The following is an 18,808-nucleotide window of genomic DNA, read 5'->3' on the forward strand; positions in this document are numbered from 1 at the left end:
GTATGTCCTCAGCTGCGGGTGAAGACTTAACAAATGCATTGGGTATCTCTCTCATATCTCCCCCAATCTCCAATCTTGGGCTTCCCCTGACGTCATCAAGACTTGGAATAAGAGATTGTCTCCCATTGGTGGAACGTTTAACCTCCAGAATTTCAAACTAGAAGAATAAAACCTTGTCAAGAGCAGGTAGACTTGAACTCATTCAATTAGTTATTTCCTCATTTCAAGTTTATTGGTCCAAAACTTTTGTCCTCCCAAAGAAAGTGCTTGACAAGGTTTCCAAGATTTGCAATCGATTCCTTTGGTCTGGACCTAGCATGACAAACAAAATGCATCATGCAAGTCATGAAGCTCTTAGATTCTCAAAGGAACAGGGTGGTTTAGGCATGACGGATGCACGAACATGGAATAAGGCTGCATACTGTGGCTTGGTTTTTAGAATTGCAGTGAAAGAGGACTCTTTGTGGGCAAATTGGACATGGAGCCAGCAGATCAAAAAACACTATTTCTGGACTATGAGAATTCCTTCTAGCTGCTCATGGGTTTGGCGAGGAATCCTACAGCACAGAGATATAGCCAAGAATCATATTAAGTATATTATTGTAGATGGCACTAATACATGGTTCTGGCATGACCTATGGTGCTCAAGCAAACCTCTATGGGAGATATCAGAAGCAAGAAATCTTTTTAATCTTAACGAGGCAGCAAAGGTTAGTGATGTTTTGGAGCAAGGCGAATGGTCCTTAGCTATTACCTCTCTCCCAGATGGACACATCAAGAATATTATCCTGGGGACTGAAGTTAATAGATATCTGGAGAAGGATGAAGTGGTATGGGCCCCTAGTACCACGGGGGATTTCACAGTGAAGTCAGCATACTCAGTGCTAAGAAAAGTGAGAACAAAGGTAAAATGGTATAGAGTGGTGTGGGGGAAGCTCTCTGTACCAAAACATTCATTCACTCTATGGCAGTTACTCTCAAACTCCCTTCCTACGCAAGACAGGCTGATCAAAAAGAAAGTGCTACAACACTCTGAATGCAGTCTCTGTAATGCTTCAACAGAGCACTCCAAGCACTTATTCTTTGATTGTCAATACTCATAGAATGTATGGGAATCTGTTAAGAGTAGACTTGGGATAGGAGGGGATGTAAAGGGATCTACTGAAGAATGGTACAAGATCTTTCTTCTATGTAGAATCAACTCCCCTAGTGATGATATCTATAAGGCATGTATTGGTGCTACATTACATGAAATATGGTGTGAGCGAAATCAAAGAAAGAAAAAAAATCTAAAGGTTTCGGCGTTACAGTTAAGTATCAAGATCATGTCCAATATGCAGCTATATCTTCAGCAGAATCTAACTAACGTGAAGGAATCTGCATCTCTTAGAATATTGGCTGCAAGATTGGGGCTGAAGCTAAATTTCAAGAATCCAATCTCCAACTGGATCTCTTGGACACCACTAGAGGAAGACGCATACATGCTCAATACTGACGGCTCGGTCCAAGACAATGGCAATGGCTTTGGAGGGATCATCAGAGATAATCTTGGGAATGTTAAATTGGCGTATGCTGGCAGCTCACCTAAAACGTCAGTTGTATATCAGGAACTTCTCGCGATAGCAAATGGTCTTCAACTTGCGATAGCGCAAGGTATCTCCAAGTTAGAAGTGAACTCGGACTCTTCAGGAGCTATCCACAGCATTCAGGATTCAGGCCAAAGCCCATGGTACTGTGCAAACATAGTGGCCCAAATAGCTTTTCTAAGTAGGCTTTTTGTTAAATGCACTTTTAAGCATGTATATAGAGAGGGTAATCAGGTAGCTGACTATCTTTCAAAGTTGTACAAATCTCGGGATAAGCTTGTCATTTCTTTTACTCCACCTCTTGATCTAAAGTTACATAGTATTGTGGAGGAGGATAGAAAAGGAACGATGTCCTTGAGATTTTCTTCTAATACAGGTTGAGGTCTGCCATAACCTCTATACTTTTGAAAAAAAAAATTATATTAAGTGTTAAATTATGTTTTGAGTATATTGTGTAGACATAGAACTTGTTAAATTGTCAAATACTAGTTACTAGTTATTTAGTTAACCCCATCAAGTTTGATACTTGATCATGAAATAAAATGCTTAATTGGAAGTGGAACCAAGTATTATGTCAAACATTGTTAGATCTAAATTTAAGCTCTATTCACATTGCACTTATTGAGCAAACTGATTAAATTGTTACTGATGTAGTCTTCTTGAGCCAGTTTCCAATTTAGGTTCTTTAGAACTAAATATAGTATTATGGTGCGGTTTAAAGAGGCCTTCTCATCCATTGGTAATAGGGGCCCGACCGTGGAAGTTCAGTTATGGGTTTCTCATAAAGATTTCATTATCTCCGTCGGCTTATGCAACATACATGGAAGAGATTTGTAATAATAGACTGTTGGCCTTGGAACGTGAGGTTTTGCTCGATGAGATCGGTGACAATATTATGAACAAATGGATCGAGAGGATGAACTGGCAAAACTTGATGAAAATAAAGGGAGTGGCATACCCCCATTTGGTCAAGTTATTTTATGCAAATATTCATGGAGTGGAAATGCATAACCTTATTTTCAAAACAAAAGTCTGGGGGAAAGATATTGTAGTTACTCCGGCAAGCATCACGTCAACCTTTCAGGTTTCTCGAGGAGACGTTCATCTTCTTTATCTATTGAAGGTCAATTTTCAACACCATTACAAAGATTTTATTGCCAAGTTTGTTGGAGTGGGGTCTTATGAAAACAGTCTGCCATCGACTAGGATGAAGCTGCAGTTCCGTATTCTCCATCGGATATTATTCTCAACTGTCTTGCCAAAATGTGGTCATTTTAACCACATCAACGACTTTGGGCTTTATCTGATCAATGCAATGTGGAAAGGGTATAAACTCGACTTGGGAACTATAATCTAGCATAACATTGTAGAGCATTCTAGTAGAAGCAAAAAGAATATATGTATGCCTCATGGCATTCTTATCAGCAAAATCATCACAGGCGCTGGTGTTCCTCCCCATTATATGTATATTGAGTATGATTCCCCTATTAGCCGACTGAATGTTTCGAGGATGACAAGTAGGCATGTGTATGAACAAGACAGTGATGACAACTCCCCAATAGAAATGATTGCTGCCAAAATAAAAGACATTTATCGGCTAATGCAGAGTACAAAATCCGAACTGGACATAGTGGTAGAATACTTGAGGAAGACATACCCAAACTTTCCTCCCTCCTCCTTGGAACTCAGTACAAGCATTTCCTTTCACGAACAATATAGTGATAACGACTACCCAATAGTCCCTAATACTGCCCAAACAAAATAGTCCCGGCTAGCACTGGGTACAAAATCCCAACTGGACTTGGTGGTAGAATACTTGAAGAAGATATGCACAAACTTTCCGTCCTCCTTGGAACTCAATACAGACAGTTCCTTTTGATGGCGTTCAGACTATATCCCATCCGATTATGAGGGTCTGGAGGCTCCTGAGGAAGACGAGTGGTAGAAGAGGGTCCAAGTAGATATGAATATGAAGGAAGATGGTAATGATAATGAGGATGGTGAGACAGAAGCAGATGGTGACAGTGAGGAAGTTGAGAGTGAAGTCGATGCTGACAGTGAGGAAGTTGAGAGTGAAGCAGATGGTGATGAGGAGTAGTTTGAATGTGTTGTTAATCAGGTATTCCATCATGTTCCTGTCGTTGTTCTATCTAATTTAGCTCGACAATAGATCTTGATTTTTGCATTTAGTCCTCCAGTTGACGATTTTTTTATATAATTTTTCAGGTGAGCTACAACAAGCCTTAGAGAGAGGATGGTTTGCGTTAAAGGGACACGTGTATCTTCTTCCAATCATTTAATGTTGGGTGTTATTATGTACTCCTGATAAAATTCATTGCTATTGTTGTCTTATGAATTATTCCAAGATGATTTACTAGGTCCTACTTGTTAACTTATTTTATTTAGATATTTTATTTTATTATGGTTTGGCACTTGGGTTGATTCAGTGGCCATTTTAACATTTCGCAATTTCCTTTACCAAACGGTTTTTTCTCATCATGAATACATAGAACTCGTTGTTTACTATTTGGCAAGTGTATTTCTATGACAGTATTATCAGGAATACAACTTAGTAGTTTAATGGCAGTTGTATAATATTTCGCACTTGGTTTATTATGGATAATTTTTATCATGAACTAAACTCTGGACTTCATTTTGGGAAACTACGCACTATATTTTTTCTCTGAATGAGAACTCCATCACTATGCACTCATCGCACTTGGTTTACTATGCACTCATCTAACACTAGATTTTGGTTAATTTTATGTTGCCTTTGTGTTGTGTTATATTGTTTTTTTTTTTAAATCAGTTTGGGGCAAGGACGAAAATATCGAATTCGAGCAATATATCATGTACCCCATAAACCGAGATATAAAAGGGGATATATATCCTTTTGTTGATGGGAATGGTTATATTAACTCCACCTTATAATGACTCCAAAGTTACTCCACTCCTAAAAGTTGACCTTCGATATGAATTAAGGGCTAATTTTTTGTAGAGAGATATATCACTTGATGAAGAACACCTAAATGTTAAAAATCAGCTCAATTGACTAAGTGTAATCTTGTCAAAAGTTGTTATGAATTTAATTACATTCTAAATGATTTTTGATAATGTTGTAGATCTTCAAATGAACTGCCAAAGTATAGCATATAGTATCCTTTTAGTCTGCCAAAGTAAGGATGATACATACTATATACCATCCATTATTTGGGATGCTACATACCATATACCATGTACATACTATATACCATGCACAGACGAAACTGGCCTTAATGACCTCCACAGATCGCTGGTCTATAGATCCAAACGATCTGAAGAGATCGTTTAGAACAACTTGCAGCAGTTTGACGAGGTCGTTTAGAGTGAATCCGAGCGGCCTTCCCAGATCGTTTAAAGTGATTCTGAGCGGTCTTCCATCATCGATAGAGGTAGATGAGTTTCAAGGTGAGTGGTCATAAATATTTACTGAATGGCTAATGGCCTGATGTCCATATGTAGTTATCCGTTTCACGAGCCTGCGCACAGTAGTTTTTGGCATCTATAAAGTGTACATTTTGGACAATTTACTAGTTAACTAGGATCAAGAACAAGCCATCTCACTCAACTTAAGTACGTCAATGGAGCTCCCACAAGTGACAAGCCATTTAGGGATGACACATATATATATATATATATATATATATATATATATATATATATATATATATATATATATATATATATATATATAATAATTGACAACTTGTTCATAATACATTACATACATTATACTCAAGATAGCTGTATGTATCAACAATAGTAATAATACATTCATTCCAAAATCTAAGATCACTTACAAAATACTTACAAAACAAAATTCACAATGAATTTGAAATAGTAATATCATAGATCACTTCAACTGCACAAAACTATGTTTCAAACTCCCAAAATATATTCTGACAAATCTCGTTCAAATCTAGTTTCGCTTCATTATATTCGAACATCACCATTGAAACTGCCATTTGATGTCGAAAGTATGGAATGTCTAGCTGGGTGAAGTTGTAGTCCAACTGTTGCCCATTCCAAAACTCTATGAACTTACAGGTGAACACCCCGCAGTCATACCTACATAGAGAAATTCTATTTTAGTCACTCTAGATGGTAAAATTCTAATAAATTTGAAATTAAACGTTTTACCCATTGGCCTTTCGTGGAGCTTCCTATTGTGTAATTATCCAATCTATGACTGGAGAATCTGTGGCATGAGCATCGCCAAGAGCACGCAACAAAGTATGCATATAGGAAACTTAAGAAAACAAAAAATAAAGCATAAGCATAAAGTGTAAAAATGGATGATATATACGATATAACCTCATGTCAGAACGATGATATGTAACATGTAACATCCGTCTAATATTAAGCTACATAACATACAAAATATTGCAAAATGAGCCACACAATAATTAGTTTGGCATTAGCATTAATCTAACCAGTTTGGGGGTAAATGGAAGACCACCGGAGATATTACTAGCCGATGTTGACAGCAAATCCATCATAACTACGGTGCGATCCCTGGGGTCAATAACGTATAACCACCAATGATGATCTTTTAATATCGGTATATACCACTACACAATAACAATCGAAGTAGTTCCCATGGTTCAAACCCAACCTACATTATAGAACGTATGATTCATGACAAAATCATCTTACTCTCCGATATTATCTTATGTCTGAATCTAACTTAATTGCTTTTGTTGCAGCAACAAGCTTCAATGGGTCAGTGCTCCATTCCTACAAAACTTAATTGGAACTCCTAAACAATGATGGATGCATAGAATGTCTCTTGTTTGAAATCCTCCTAGTTATTGATTCACTATCTCATAATTTAACTTATGGTTTGGAACATAAAAGATTCAGCTTGATACCTTCATATGTGTGTTCATAAGCACCGAATAATAGTAGTCCTTACCCATAAACCTGCGCTTTTGTTGTGCAATCAGATAGGCGCACCAAAGAAACCCAAACTACAACAAATAACATATTAGTAACTGTATTTATTTGATAAACAGTAGTAAATTTATGAAATCAAACACTACGATGATAGTAACATACGAAAAGCGACACTTCACTGGTTCCTAACAAACATTTAGATGTAGATCGGGACTCGTGCCAAGTAGGAAAGCTTGCAATCAATTCGCTGTGACAAGAAAGAATAGTATTAATTGGTGGATGAGGTAACAAAATAACATATAGGCAATTCAATGAGACTGTTTACCCGGGTTTGGCAGTAGGAGAGAATATCCAGCGGAAGACTTTTTCTTCGTCAGTTGTTAGCAACCAATGAGGTTCTAGCCACTTTGGATCTATATCCGTATATGGCTTGTCTTCAATGTCACGGCTAACTACAAACTACAATGCAACCCAAATTATACACTAATTGCAGCTTATACGCTAATTGAAGGGTATGCTTCTATATTCTACTTGAAGTTACCTTATTCTCTTTGGGGGTCACTGGAGAACAGAATAGAACCTTGCCTTTCTTTAAAGGTGGTGTACATAAATATTCTTCATTATCGAAAGGCAGAATGAAGATATCAATATCATCCTCATCTAGAACTCTTCCCCTACTTCGGGTATTATCGATTTCATCTACTAACATCTTCTTCAATCTATTCATAGAAATAGAAAGCGCACCAACATCTTTCACTACTTGACTTTGAGCTGGTGTGAGTGTACTTTTAATATCTTGGACCTCGGCCCGTACAATGCTTAACTCCCTCTTCAGAGAGTTAATAACGTCATATATGTTGTACGATAAACTTGGTTCAACTTTGTATTTTTCTAAATCTGGGATTTTCGTATATAAAACAACAGAGAACACAAGGTCATTGTTTATAATAGACATGAAAAATAAAGAACTAGCAAAGAAACAACTTTATGAAAAACCAATAACAACAAACGACCTCTATCATGATACATAGTTACATACTAACAAAGATGCAAGCTATAGTGTGTTTTTTTTCAGGAGCCAATATCGAAATAAATGGGTTAATCTCTTAAAGTTAAGATTTTTCAATGCTTGCCTTTCAAAAAAAAGATTGACCATCACTCAATTCCTCTACCGCTCAAATTTCCTCAAAACTAATAACCTCCTGAAAATCCACCGAAAACTACTCTTTTTTTCTTCTCCATTCAAACCAAATATAACATATCATCAGATTAGTACCTCTTCTTCTTAAAGCCAAAGACCAACTACGGTCCGTCAACACCTCTAGAAGTAGTTAACAACCAAAAACATATATTTACACTTTCCTACATAGTATGTATTATGCAAAACACTAATAGATGTCGAAAACATATCAAACGTTCTAGAAGAAGAGACCGTTTGTATCAGAAGTTAGTTAGTATAACTAACTCACCTAACCTCATGTATAAATACTACACTAGCTCTCTGTGTTTGAATTGTTAATGAATCAAATTAAAATTGTCACTACCAAAGTAGACTGGATGACCTCTGTCATGATAAATAAAAACACAAACTTTATGCAATCACCTTAATTACTGTCACCAAAACAAAGATGACCTTTCTATGCTTGGGCGGATCTTAACAAAACCATACCATTGTGCACCATATATCAGACCAAAACACATTCATCCTTATACAAGACACTCCTTAACCCAAACTATACAATTTTTAAGTATATTGAGAGTGAAAAATACAAACTTTAGAAAAGGTAGCACCTTTGAAGATATGGTTATGTTTCCCTTTGTAAAATGAGCTGCCAAACTTAAGTATATGAGTTACCAACAACTAAAACTATATGAACAAGAACAAAGTTAAATAACCTACTCATCCTCTTCACCATCTTTGCCAACTTAGTTATTTTCCAAAATGAACTGCTGCACCTCACAAAAATGGATTTCTCAAAGTCTACGAGATGTCACTTGGCGCAAATCTCTATATGGTTTGCAGCCCATGCTTGCATTGGTACGAACTCCTATTATACCTGCAGATAGAGTATGCACGAACAGATATTTGTGGGTTTTTTTATGAGTCGGGATCCCCTAAAACCGGCCACACAATAATTGTTTTAACTCCCGACCTATCCACTTTCACAGCCATGTCTTTGCATTTGATTTCTACTATCCCCTAATAACCGATTTTCAACGCCCATAGTAGATTTCGATTTTTGGGTAATGTAATAGATTTTGGAATTTTTAATTCCTATTTTCCTAAGCGGTTAAAATCAGTGATATGCGATTAATCAGTGATTAATCGGCGATTTAATCGATTATATCGGATGTATATATTTGACACTTTCAAAATATATAATAATATAATAGCAGTTCTAGAGTACGCCTGCTGCACCAGTGCGCATGAATCTGGGCATAATAGATTTTCGTATAATATAATCATACAAGATATTTCTAAATAGTTATCCGAGATACAACAAAAAATATCAAATTGTCATAATCATATCTAACCAACTCAATTCAATTTTAGAGTACTACATAGATGCCAAACACAACAATTATGTTAAATATTTAAAGGAATAAGGAGAGAGAAAGCTATATTCTCATACAATAATTTGTATATTTAACATTCGTTAAGAGGAGAAAATTTGTAAACTCTTCTTAGCTTTGTGTGTTCATTAGGTTCCATTTTATTAATACGATTTAAAGAATCCAAATTGTTAATTTTACGTACTTTTTTTGGTAGGGAACCGATATTTTCAATAAATATTTTTCTCAGTTTAGTGAGAAATCGGTCATCTCCGCCGATTAATCAGTCAATTCAGTGATTAAATTGGTTCAATGAGAAAAGTTTAAAAATCGGTAAAAAACTAATCGGGTTACAAGCGATACGCGGTTCATCAGTGATTAATCGGTCGATATAACCGATATTGATAGCATAGATATTTTCTTCCTTTTATTAATTTGGGTTTTTTAGACATTGGTCCTACTATTATTATGGAATTAGACTTTGGTTCAGAAATGTTGAAATATTAGGTTTTGGTCCTACTTCTGTTACTTGACTGATACGTGGTCATGCCGTTTGCTCTTTTGAGCATGCGTCACACGTGCTTGCAAGTAAGACTAAACTCTAATATCTCCCTTTTTGACAAGTAGGACTATTCTTTACTTGAGAGTTCTAATTGACCATTCAGATGGAATTTGATTCCCACATTGAGGAAAGTTTTTTTCACGTTCTACAATGACTTGCCTTGAAATTGGCTAATATGTTGCATAAACCAATTCTCTCAGTAGGGAATAAATTCAAAACACCGCCTTCAGTTGCATCTTTTGCGCTAGAAATAGTAATATGTATGATAGATAAGAAACTAATCACCAGACTCTTCAGCATCGGACACTATAATTATTTTAGGATCTAATGGATTTTCTGTTAGAGTAAAGATTTTTCTTGTTTGTCTATTTTTAATCGTGCTAGGGTTCATATTTTCACGACACAGTTTTTTATCGATGAATGTTTTACAAGTGTATGTATTGAATCTCTGTGGGTATCAAGAACATGTATCTGAGGAAAAGATTGTGGGTATAATTCCAGAAAGTAGAATTGTCATTCAATGTTCAAGCTAAGTAAAAACTTAATATGTTCCATCATTCCAGGCCACCTCATATATAATGGACCGAACATGTAAAGATTAATTATATGAACCTTTATGTCCTTGATTTGGATAACATGTTCTAAGATCCTACTTGAAAGATGCATATTTATTTCTTTTGTGACTACTTACTTTGTAGTGAGATACTCACGACACCATAGTGCTTTTTCTATGCATGTGTTTTCAAAACAAATTTTCTAGTTTCCTTCTTCCATGCATATGTTTTCAAAACAATTTTTCTAATTTCCTTCTTCTATGCATGTGTTTTCTAAACAATTCTTTTGGTATCTTTTTGATTTTTGATTCTCTGTGAGGCATATACTATGGAACTGAAAGTAGAACTTGCAAAACTTAGCTAGAGAACATAAGGAAGAGTTACAGAAGATCGAAACAGGAGGATTGGAAGATACACATTGTCTAAACCATCGTCCTTTCTCACTCTTAAACATAAGTTAGTATTTGACCCAGATAATAATGTCATTGTTAGGACATGGTCCTTATTATAAGTTAGATATTAGAGTTTAGTCTTACTTGTAAGCACATGTGACGCACGCTCAAAAGAGCAAACGGCATGACCACAGTAGTAGGTGACGGTCAAGTAACAGAAGTAGGACCAAAACCTAATATTTCAGCATTTCTGGACCAAAGTCTAATTACCATAGTAATAGTAGGACCAATGTCTAAAAAAACCCTATTAATTTCAAATAGTACTCTTCAAGAAAAAGATTTTACATAAATACATACCCTATTTTAAAAAAACAAAAATTCTTTAAACTAGAAAGTAGATGTGTGCATACACACCGACTCTTTTAAAAACTTGTTCAACAATTATAACTATACATATAGAATTTTTTTTAACAAATCGTTATTCTTGTTTTCGTCGCTAACCCATTTTAATTTCCTGGAAGTTTTGATCTGCCAAAGTATAGATGATAAATACTATGTAGCATCTATTATTTGTCATGCTACAGACTATGTACCATCCGGTTGAGCACCATTATCACTTGGTTCTCACCATTCTTACTGGAAGTTTTGGTTTACCAAAGTAAGGATGATACATGATAAGATCTCAAAACTGTAGTTTTAACCCCTTTAAAAATATCGCTTTTGACCAATTATGTGATTAATAAGTAAGAGTTAGTACTGCTATCGTGTTCTTATGTATTTCAGGCATTGGAGTCGAATATGTGTAGAAATGCGCCCTTTTTGCGAGATAAAGGAGCAAGGGTTGGTTGCTAAGAAGTTCTATGATAAAAGGCCAAGATTCAAGGAGAAAAAGCCTTTTTAAAGCCCGCTCAAAGCTGAAAAGTCAAAGTCAACACGGGCAGAAATAGCGCACAAAAGTCAGTAGAACTTCCGAAGGTTGTATCTTTGGACTCAGACCTCAGAATTGGGCCTACCTTATGTCAAAATGATCGGATCGAAAAGAGCTTTCCAATGGTCCAAGCCTTGACTCAATCAGAGGAGCAGAAGTGGATAAAAAGATTGTTGAAGTCAAATCTAGCTGAAAAGGCCAATATGGAGTGAAGAAATTGGGTTTTGGGCTCGATTTTCCGACCCAAAACATGGCTCCTTAGCCCATGCACGAATTTATAGATCATGTCTCCTCCATATGAAGAGACAAAGACTTAGCTCTTAAGTTACCTAGTTCTAGATCAGAAAACTTAGTTTTTAGTTAGTAAATTAGTTTTTAGTTAGTTTTTTAATTAGTTTAGAATCGATAATTAGTTTGTATTTCAAGTTTTAGTTTCTAATTCAATATTTGATTCATAGATTTAGTTTGTCTTAAATTTATAATTAGTTATTCATAATCTTAGTTCTACATTAGTTTTAATTTCAGTTTTAATTCATTTGATTATTAGACTATTATTCTATTCCTTTAATCAAGTTTATTTCAAGTTTAGTTTAATTTAATTATGTCTTCCTATTATTGTTTATTGTCAATGAATCCAATGAAACTAGGCTAAAAACTCTATTAGAGGAGATTAAAGAAGCCATGTGAGGATGATTGCTTGTTAGAATAGTTGTTATTTAGAATAGAATTTCAAGTTCATTATTATGAGTGTTTAGAGATAAACCTCATAATGATGAACTAGAGTTTAGAGCCACCATCAAAGAGATTTGTGGTAGAGTTAAACTCTCATGCTAGTGAAACCTTGATTCGAGAGGACTTGGTATTCACTAGGGATCAATATTCGATTCGATGACTAACTAATAGCCAATCGAATTGCATGGTGGAATTTCCCCCCTCTATGTTATTCAAATTCATTAAATTCACCTTTTAATTGCTTAGTTAAATTAGTTTAATTTATAATTAGTTTTAGTTTAAATAAATCACAACACTACTCTCATTGTTCTCACTATTGGTTCCTTGTGTTTGATTAATTGAATTCATTTATGTCTTGCTAGTTTAAGAGTGGAACGATTCCATACTCTATATATTGCATGAATATATATGTGAGAGTAGGAAATAAATAATTGATACCGTAAGAATTAAATTAGAGTAATCTAGTCGAGTTTTTACGGGTTATCAATACATACTATATACCATCCCTATTTGGAATGCTACATTCCATATACCATCCTTTTGAGCACCATTATCACTTGGTTCTCTCCATTCTTAATGGAAGTTTTGGTTTGCCAAAGTAAGGATGATACATACTATATACCATCCATTATTTGGGATGCTACATACCATATACCATGTACATATACTATATACTATGTACAGATGAAAGTGGGCATAACAACCTCCTCATATCGCTGGTCTATAGATCCAAACGATCTGAAGAGATCGTTTAGAACAACTTGAAGCGGTCTGACAAAGTCGTTTAGAGTGAAAACGAGCGGTCTTCCCAAATCGTTTAAAGTGATTCTGAGTCTTTCATCATCGATAGACGTAGATGAGTTTCAAGGTGAGTGGTCATAAATATTTGCTGAATGGCTAATGGCTAATGGCCTGATGCCTTACCTAAGTAGTTATCCTTTTCACAAGCCTGCGCACTGTAGATTTTGGCATCTTTTTTTGGCCGAGTGAGCTCATAATTGTATTAAGTATAGGAAAAGGGGTAGGAGATTACAAGAGTTTAAGTGTAAAATACAAAATAGAAATAAAGAAAGGGGAAAAGATGGCAGCATACACTGATGAAGTGAGATTGTAACCCATAGGTCTCCAATATATCACTGCATCAGGTACCACTTCCATTCAATATCAAATCTAAAATAAGTGCAAGTGTAAGCCTCCCATTTATATAGCCATGAAGGCTTACCATGATATATAAAGGGGGACTCAGAAGACGTAGTTGTTGCTCTCTTTGCCACCTACACATATCCAAAATTAGCGAAGGGGTAGTGCGACAAAGCAATCAACAACCTGGGGAGGTGAGACAACTTTTCCAGCTCTGATTTTAAACCCTCTTTCAAACCACAATAAGTAACAAATTCAAAACAAGGTGGAGATGCCAAAGCCTTGAGAATCTAGTCTCTGGTAATCAAATACTGCACTCTAGCAAGGAAGGAGATTCATCAAATTGAATCTCTGATATACCACCACGTATTCCAGCAAACATTTGCTAGAGAGTGTCTTCTAGTCGATTGTTCTGTGGGCAGTGGAGATGCTTCAGCAACTATTCCTGCTCATGTTATTACCATCTACTACTGCTGAACTCATTGTTGACATGTATATAAAACATTGACAGGCCACTACGAACATAGTAGGAATAACAACAAATACTGATTCCAAAGTGAGAGTCAGCACTCGGTACAATAAGGAGACCATGAGGAGTTTATATCTTGATTAATTAAGTCTTGACTTCGAAGAAATACGCCAGTCAAAACTTTTTACATCAACAGTACAAATGATCCAATATCTATAGAAATTATACATTGAGACAAGTAACAATATAATAATTTGTAAATACCAAAGATTTTACTTATAAAGTAAACATTAAACACAGACAATAGATCTCCCTTACAACTCACAAGTACCTAAAACTACACCGATCTCCTACATCCTTGACGATAATGCCACTGGCTACAATTAAGATCTCCTAAAGACAATATAATTCTTTGTATTGCAATCTCGACACTCTCCACGATGGCTAAGCATTCTGCCATATAGTTTGTATTAACACCGACCTGCCAAAGTATAGCTAGCATAGAACATCCTTTAATTTAAAATTTATTAGAGGCCTTTATAATTTCCACTTGTTTAAGAACTTTCCTGAGTATTGAGATCCCATAAGGTTGAAGTAAATGAAATTGGTCTGCCACTCGAAATAGCCCAAAGTATTACATTTGAAGAGAAAGTAACTGCACGAAATAAGGTTCACCTACAAAAGTTGGTCGATAAGAAGTAAGAACCACCACCGTCGCATGACTTGTGATATTATAGTCAGTGGACATAATGCCACTAGCTATAATTTCACTAGTCATGCCACGGGGGTGGTTCTTACTTCTTATCGACCAACTCTTGTAAGTGAACTTTATTTCGTCCAGTTACTTTCTCTTCAAATGTAATACTTTGGGCTATTTCGAGTGGCAGACCAATTTCATTCACTTCAACCTTATGGGATCTCAATACTCATGAAAGTTCTTAAACAAGTAGAAATAATAAAGACCTCTAATAAATCTTAAATTAAATGTTTTACCAATTGGCCTGTCGTGGAACTTCCCATTATGTAATTAACATCACGAAGAGCACGCAACAACGTATGCATAACTTGTATCATCCGTCTGACTTTAAGCTACATAACATACAAAATATTACAAAATGAGTCACACAATAATTAGTTTGGCATTAGCATTAATCTAACCAGTTTGGTAGTAAACTCAAAACCACCGAAGATATGCTTATACACTAATTGCAGCTTATACACTAATTGTTTTGACAACAAACGACCTCTATCATGATGCATACTAATAAAGATGCAAGCTGTAGTGTGTGTTTTTTTTCAAGAGCCAATATTGAAATAAATGGGTTAATCTAAAAAAGTTAAGATTTTTCCCTGCTTGACAGTCATAAAAAACAAAAAATTAAGTATTGTCATGATTCTGGAATAAATAAAAACACAAAATTTATGCAATAACCTTAATGACTGTCACCAAAACTCCGTCGGCTTATGCAACATACATGGAAAAAATAACTATTAGTACCTTAATATACTTGCTCAATGATCTAAACCCTATTTTCCCAATATGAAGCACAACATCTATGGGGCAGATGTCTTGTTGCTAGTGTGTTTTCATTGAAAGAGCTTAATGGTACAAGATAATCCTGCTCCTGTAATTAACCACTACTGTCATTAACAACAATAAATTACTGGATCTCCCTCCACTGCCAATTCGCAGTATGGCAAGGAAACAACTTACACTTCACTTATTCAACATACAAAAGAAATTTCATGCAGATGTTAAGGCAAATAATATAATTCACACATATTGTGTGAGAAGAGATATAAAATACAATAGCATCCATACCTAAAACCAGTCAGAGCAAGCTTAGTGCGATTGTACTCTTATAGGCTTTTGAAGAACAGCAGACAAGTAAACCTGAGACTTTCCAGAAGAAACAATTTTTTCTCCTACCACCCATTTCAAACATCAAAAACTCCATTTTCTCTTGACGGCCCCCTTCGCCTAAACTATTGACAACATGAACCAGATCAAACACATTGTCGTAAAAGGGGAACCTCTTATCTAAACTAAAGAACATAGGAAATAGCCCCCTTGCAGCAATGAACTCATTAAAAGGGGCATCAACATTCAATGTCGATGTTACAACAGTCACATTTTTCTCTGCCATGCATCATCGCCGCAAAGGTTCCAGACCCACCACCAATATTTAGTCCTATTCTAATTCCCCCACTCCCCAAATCCATAACATCATGGACAAGAAAATCATTCTTACTTTTAGCCTTAACAAATATATACTTGTCAATTCCATTAACCAAATCAAAACAACCAACACAATCTGTCTTCATACCCAAGAACTTTCTTTTCCATCTGGGCTAGTTTCTTTTGAGATAAATCAATTTCTCTAAGGATTAAAGAAACTTGTACAAGACCGATTACTATTGCAGCCCAAACTAGTTTCTTAGCGCAAATTTCGAGATGGTTGCAGCCCATGCTTGCTTTGTACGAACAATTGCGCGAATTGATTTGTACCCGTGATTTTGGATTTTATAAGAGTCGGGATGCCCTAAACTAGGCCACTTGATAACTGTTTTAACTCCCTATCCACTTTCACAGTCGTGCGTTTGCATTGAACTCCCTAATTATAGATTTTCAACGCCCACAATTAGGAGTGTAATAAAAAACCGTTGACCCATCACCCAGTAGGGGACCCAGTCTTCACCCGCCACCGAAACCCACACCGACTCGCCACTGTTTCTATGCGGTTGGGCTATGGGTGTAGGTTTTATGCTCAAACCTGACCTGTCAAGCCGCCCGACCTACACCTTATCAAAAGCAGTTGACCCAACCCTGTTAATCCGCACAATTTCAAGACTTTAACTCTAATATTTTTGAATATGAATTATATTTTCTTTTAACTTTTGTACGATTTTGGGAGATAAAAAACTGATGAGTACGTTCAACATCAATTTAAATATTCAAGTTTGAACATTGGGCAAATATCGAGAGTTCAAATTCAACTTTTGAATTTTAGAGAAGATGAATCATTCATCCTTGTATTAATTTCGAATTCTTTTAGTCGATATTTTATTGTTTTGTACCATAGATCCTCGCTCCATCTTCATTTTATCATGTTGTGGAAAATAATAAATTTACAAATGTTAAATCATGAAAAAGAAAATTCAAATTTTAAGATATGGTTTTGGGTTCAAGTTGTAGTTTTTTATTTTTGTTTATTTTTCATTGATTGATTCTATTTTGTTTCTTTGTGTTGTGAATTGGAAAGATATTACCTCAAGAATTAGAATTAGAACGTTTTTATTTTTGTAGAAAATAAGGATCTTGGTTAGAGATTGTGCAAAAAAAAAAGGATCTTGATCAGAGCCCAATATGAGCCCGAGCCCATGAGTTGAAGATGGTCATTTAAAGATGGACTTATTGGGTGTTGACATTGTTCACCCATTAGCGTATCATAGAGTTAGTTTTAGGAGAAGTTTTGAGATCCATGTGACAAGGATATGGTCTGGATAAAGATGAGTCCTTAAGAAACGGATTGATGTTCCTGGAGCATAATTGTTCTTGAGCAGATGTCAGAAACCCAAGTCATTGTGCTCATGTTCGTCAAGTAACTAGCTTTGGTTCCTACTTAATGTAGACGAGAGACCGATTCTACACACATTCTGGTAATTGACCTAAACAAGCACAACCTAAACAATGGCTCCTATGTTTGTGCATAAGAAAGATCTAAGTACTAAGCACCTAAGCGCGAGGGTAAACTTGCCTTAAAGCATGAAAATCAATGAAGACAATGATCTCCTCCTTTTTCTCTCCCCAAAGCTTTTGCCCTAGTTTCTCTTAAAATCTTAAGGTTTACTTAGAATAAGAGATTATAAGTTGTCCACCCCTAATATAAATTTAAGGAGCATTAATTGTTAAATATCAAACTTAGCATAAAAGAGCTCAAAAATAAGATAAATATTTGCAAAACATTTAATCTCATAATTGATTATCAAAGGGTTTAGAATATAGTCTTCTAAAAAAATATATATTTACAAGTCATGGCACCTCATAAAGAAGCCCTTTCCAAAAAGACAAAAGAAGAACATATGACTCCCCGTTACATACATCTAATCAAAGGTTAGGAGTCCTTTGAGCAGAGTAGGTCCCCAACTCTCATATGTGTATCGACCTTAACGAGGCCGAGTCTAAGAACCTACAACAACTATAAGAGGTTAAACATCAATATAAGCAAGCTGACCTAAAAGGTTAGGACCTACTTAGCAATAGAACCATCTTTTGCATATTAGTTAACACTTCGTTTAACTTGTACTAGCAAATGATTCAGAATTTATTTTCAACACCACATGATAAGAGTATCACTTGTAATACTTACTTAATATCAAAGGAAAATGGTTATCATTAGCCATGCACTACACCATAACAGCCTATTTGTAATGGATATGCATCTGTTACAAAAAATATTAGTAACGGTTATCTTGCATTGACACAAAAGTGTGACAAATATTAGTAACGGATATCTGTAACACTTATTATCCATTACAAAATTTACTAACGGTTTTAAAGTGTCAGTGAAATTAATTTTAGTAACGGATAAGTAACCGTTAGAATTTATTAGTAATGGTTACCAAATTTGTTTAGCCTCAGTCAGTAACGGATATAAACGTCACTTTGATTTTCTATTTCTAACAATTTCGTATCCGTTACTATCTGTTTGTCATTGTATAAAAAAATTTGTTGCTAACGGTTATGTATCCATTACTAACGAATTTTCTTTATATATAAAAAAAAAAAAATTGTTTCTCTAGCCTTTTTATATTTGGGCCACCTATATTGGTGCACGTACCAGTACCTGTATCTTGTTCATAGAGCAAAGATGAAACCAAACAATTGAATCTTATATTATTATTCATATTTCAGAAACACACAGATAAAACCGGAGGTCCATTCAAATACATTAGG

The 18,808-nt window shown here is 35.4% G+C and overlaps 1 protein-coding gene across 1 annotated transcript; it reads left to right on the top strand.

Moving 5' to 3' along the window:
- The first annotated feature begins 329 nt into the window (after window positions 1-329).
- On the top strand, window positions 330-1,967 carry LOC147493671 (uncharacterized). Its single transcript, XM_086567902.1, has 2 exons — window positions 330-905; window positions 1,104-1,967. The coding sequence occupies exons 1-2, from the start codon at window positions 330-332 to the stop codon at window positions 1,965-1,967; spliced, it is 1,440 nt and encodes a 479-aa protein (XP_086424028.1).
- The last annotated feature ends 16,841 nt before the right edge of the window (window positions 1,968-18,808 follow it).

Source organism: Coptis chinensis, chromosome 6 (assembly GCF_015680905.1).
Source record: "Coptis chinensis isolate HL-2020 chromosome 6, ASM1568090v1, whole genome shotgun sequence".
Lineage (NCBI taxonomy): Eukaryota > Viridiplantae > Streptophyta > Magnoliopsida > Ranunculales > Ranunculaceae > Coptis > Coptis chinensis.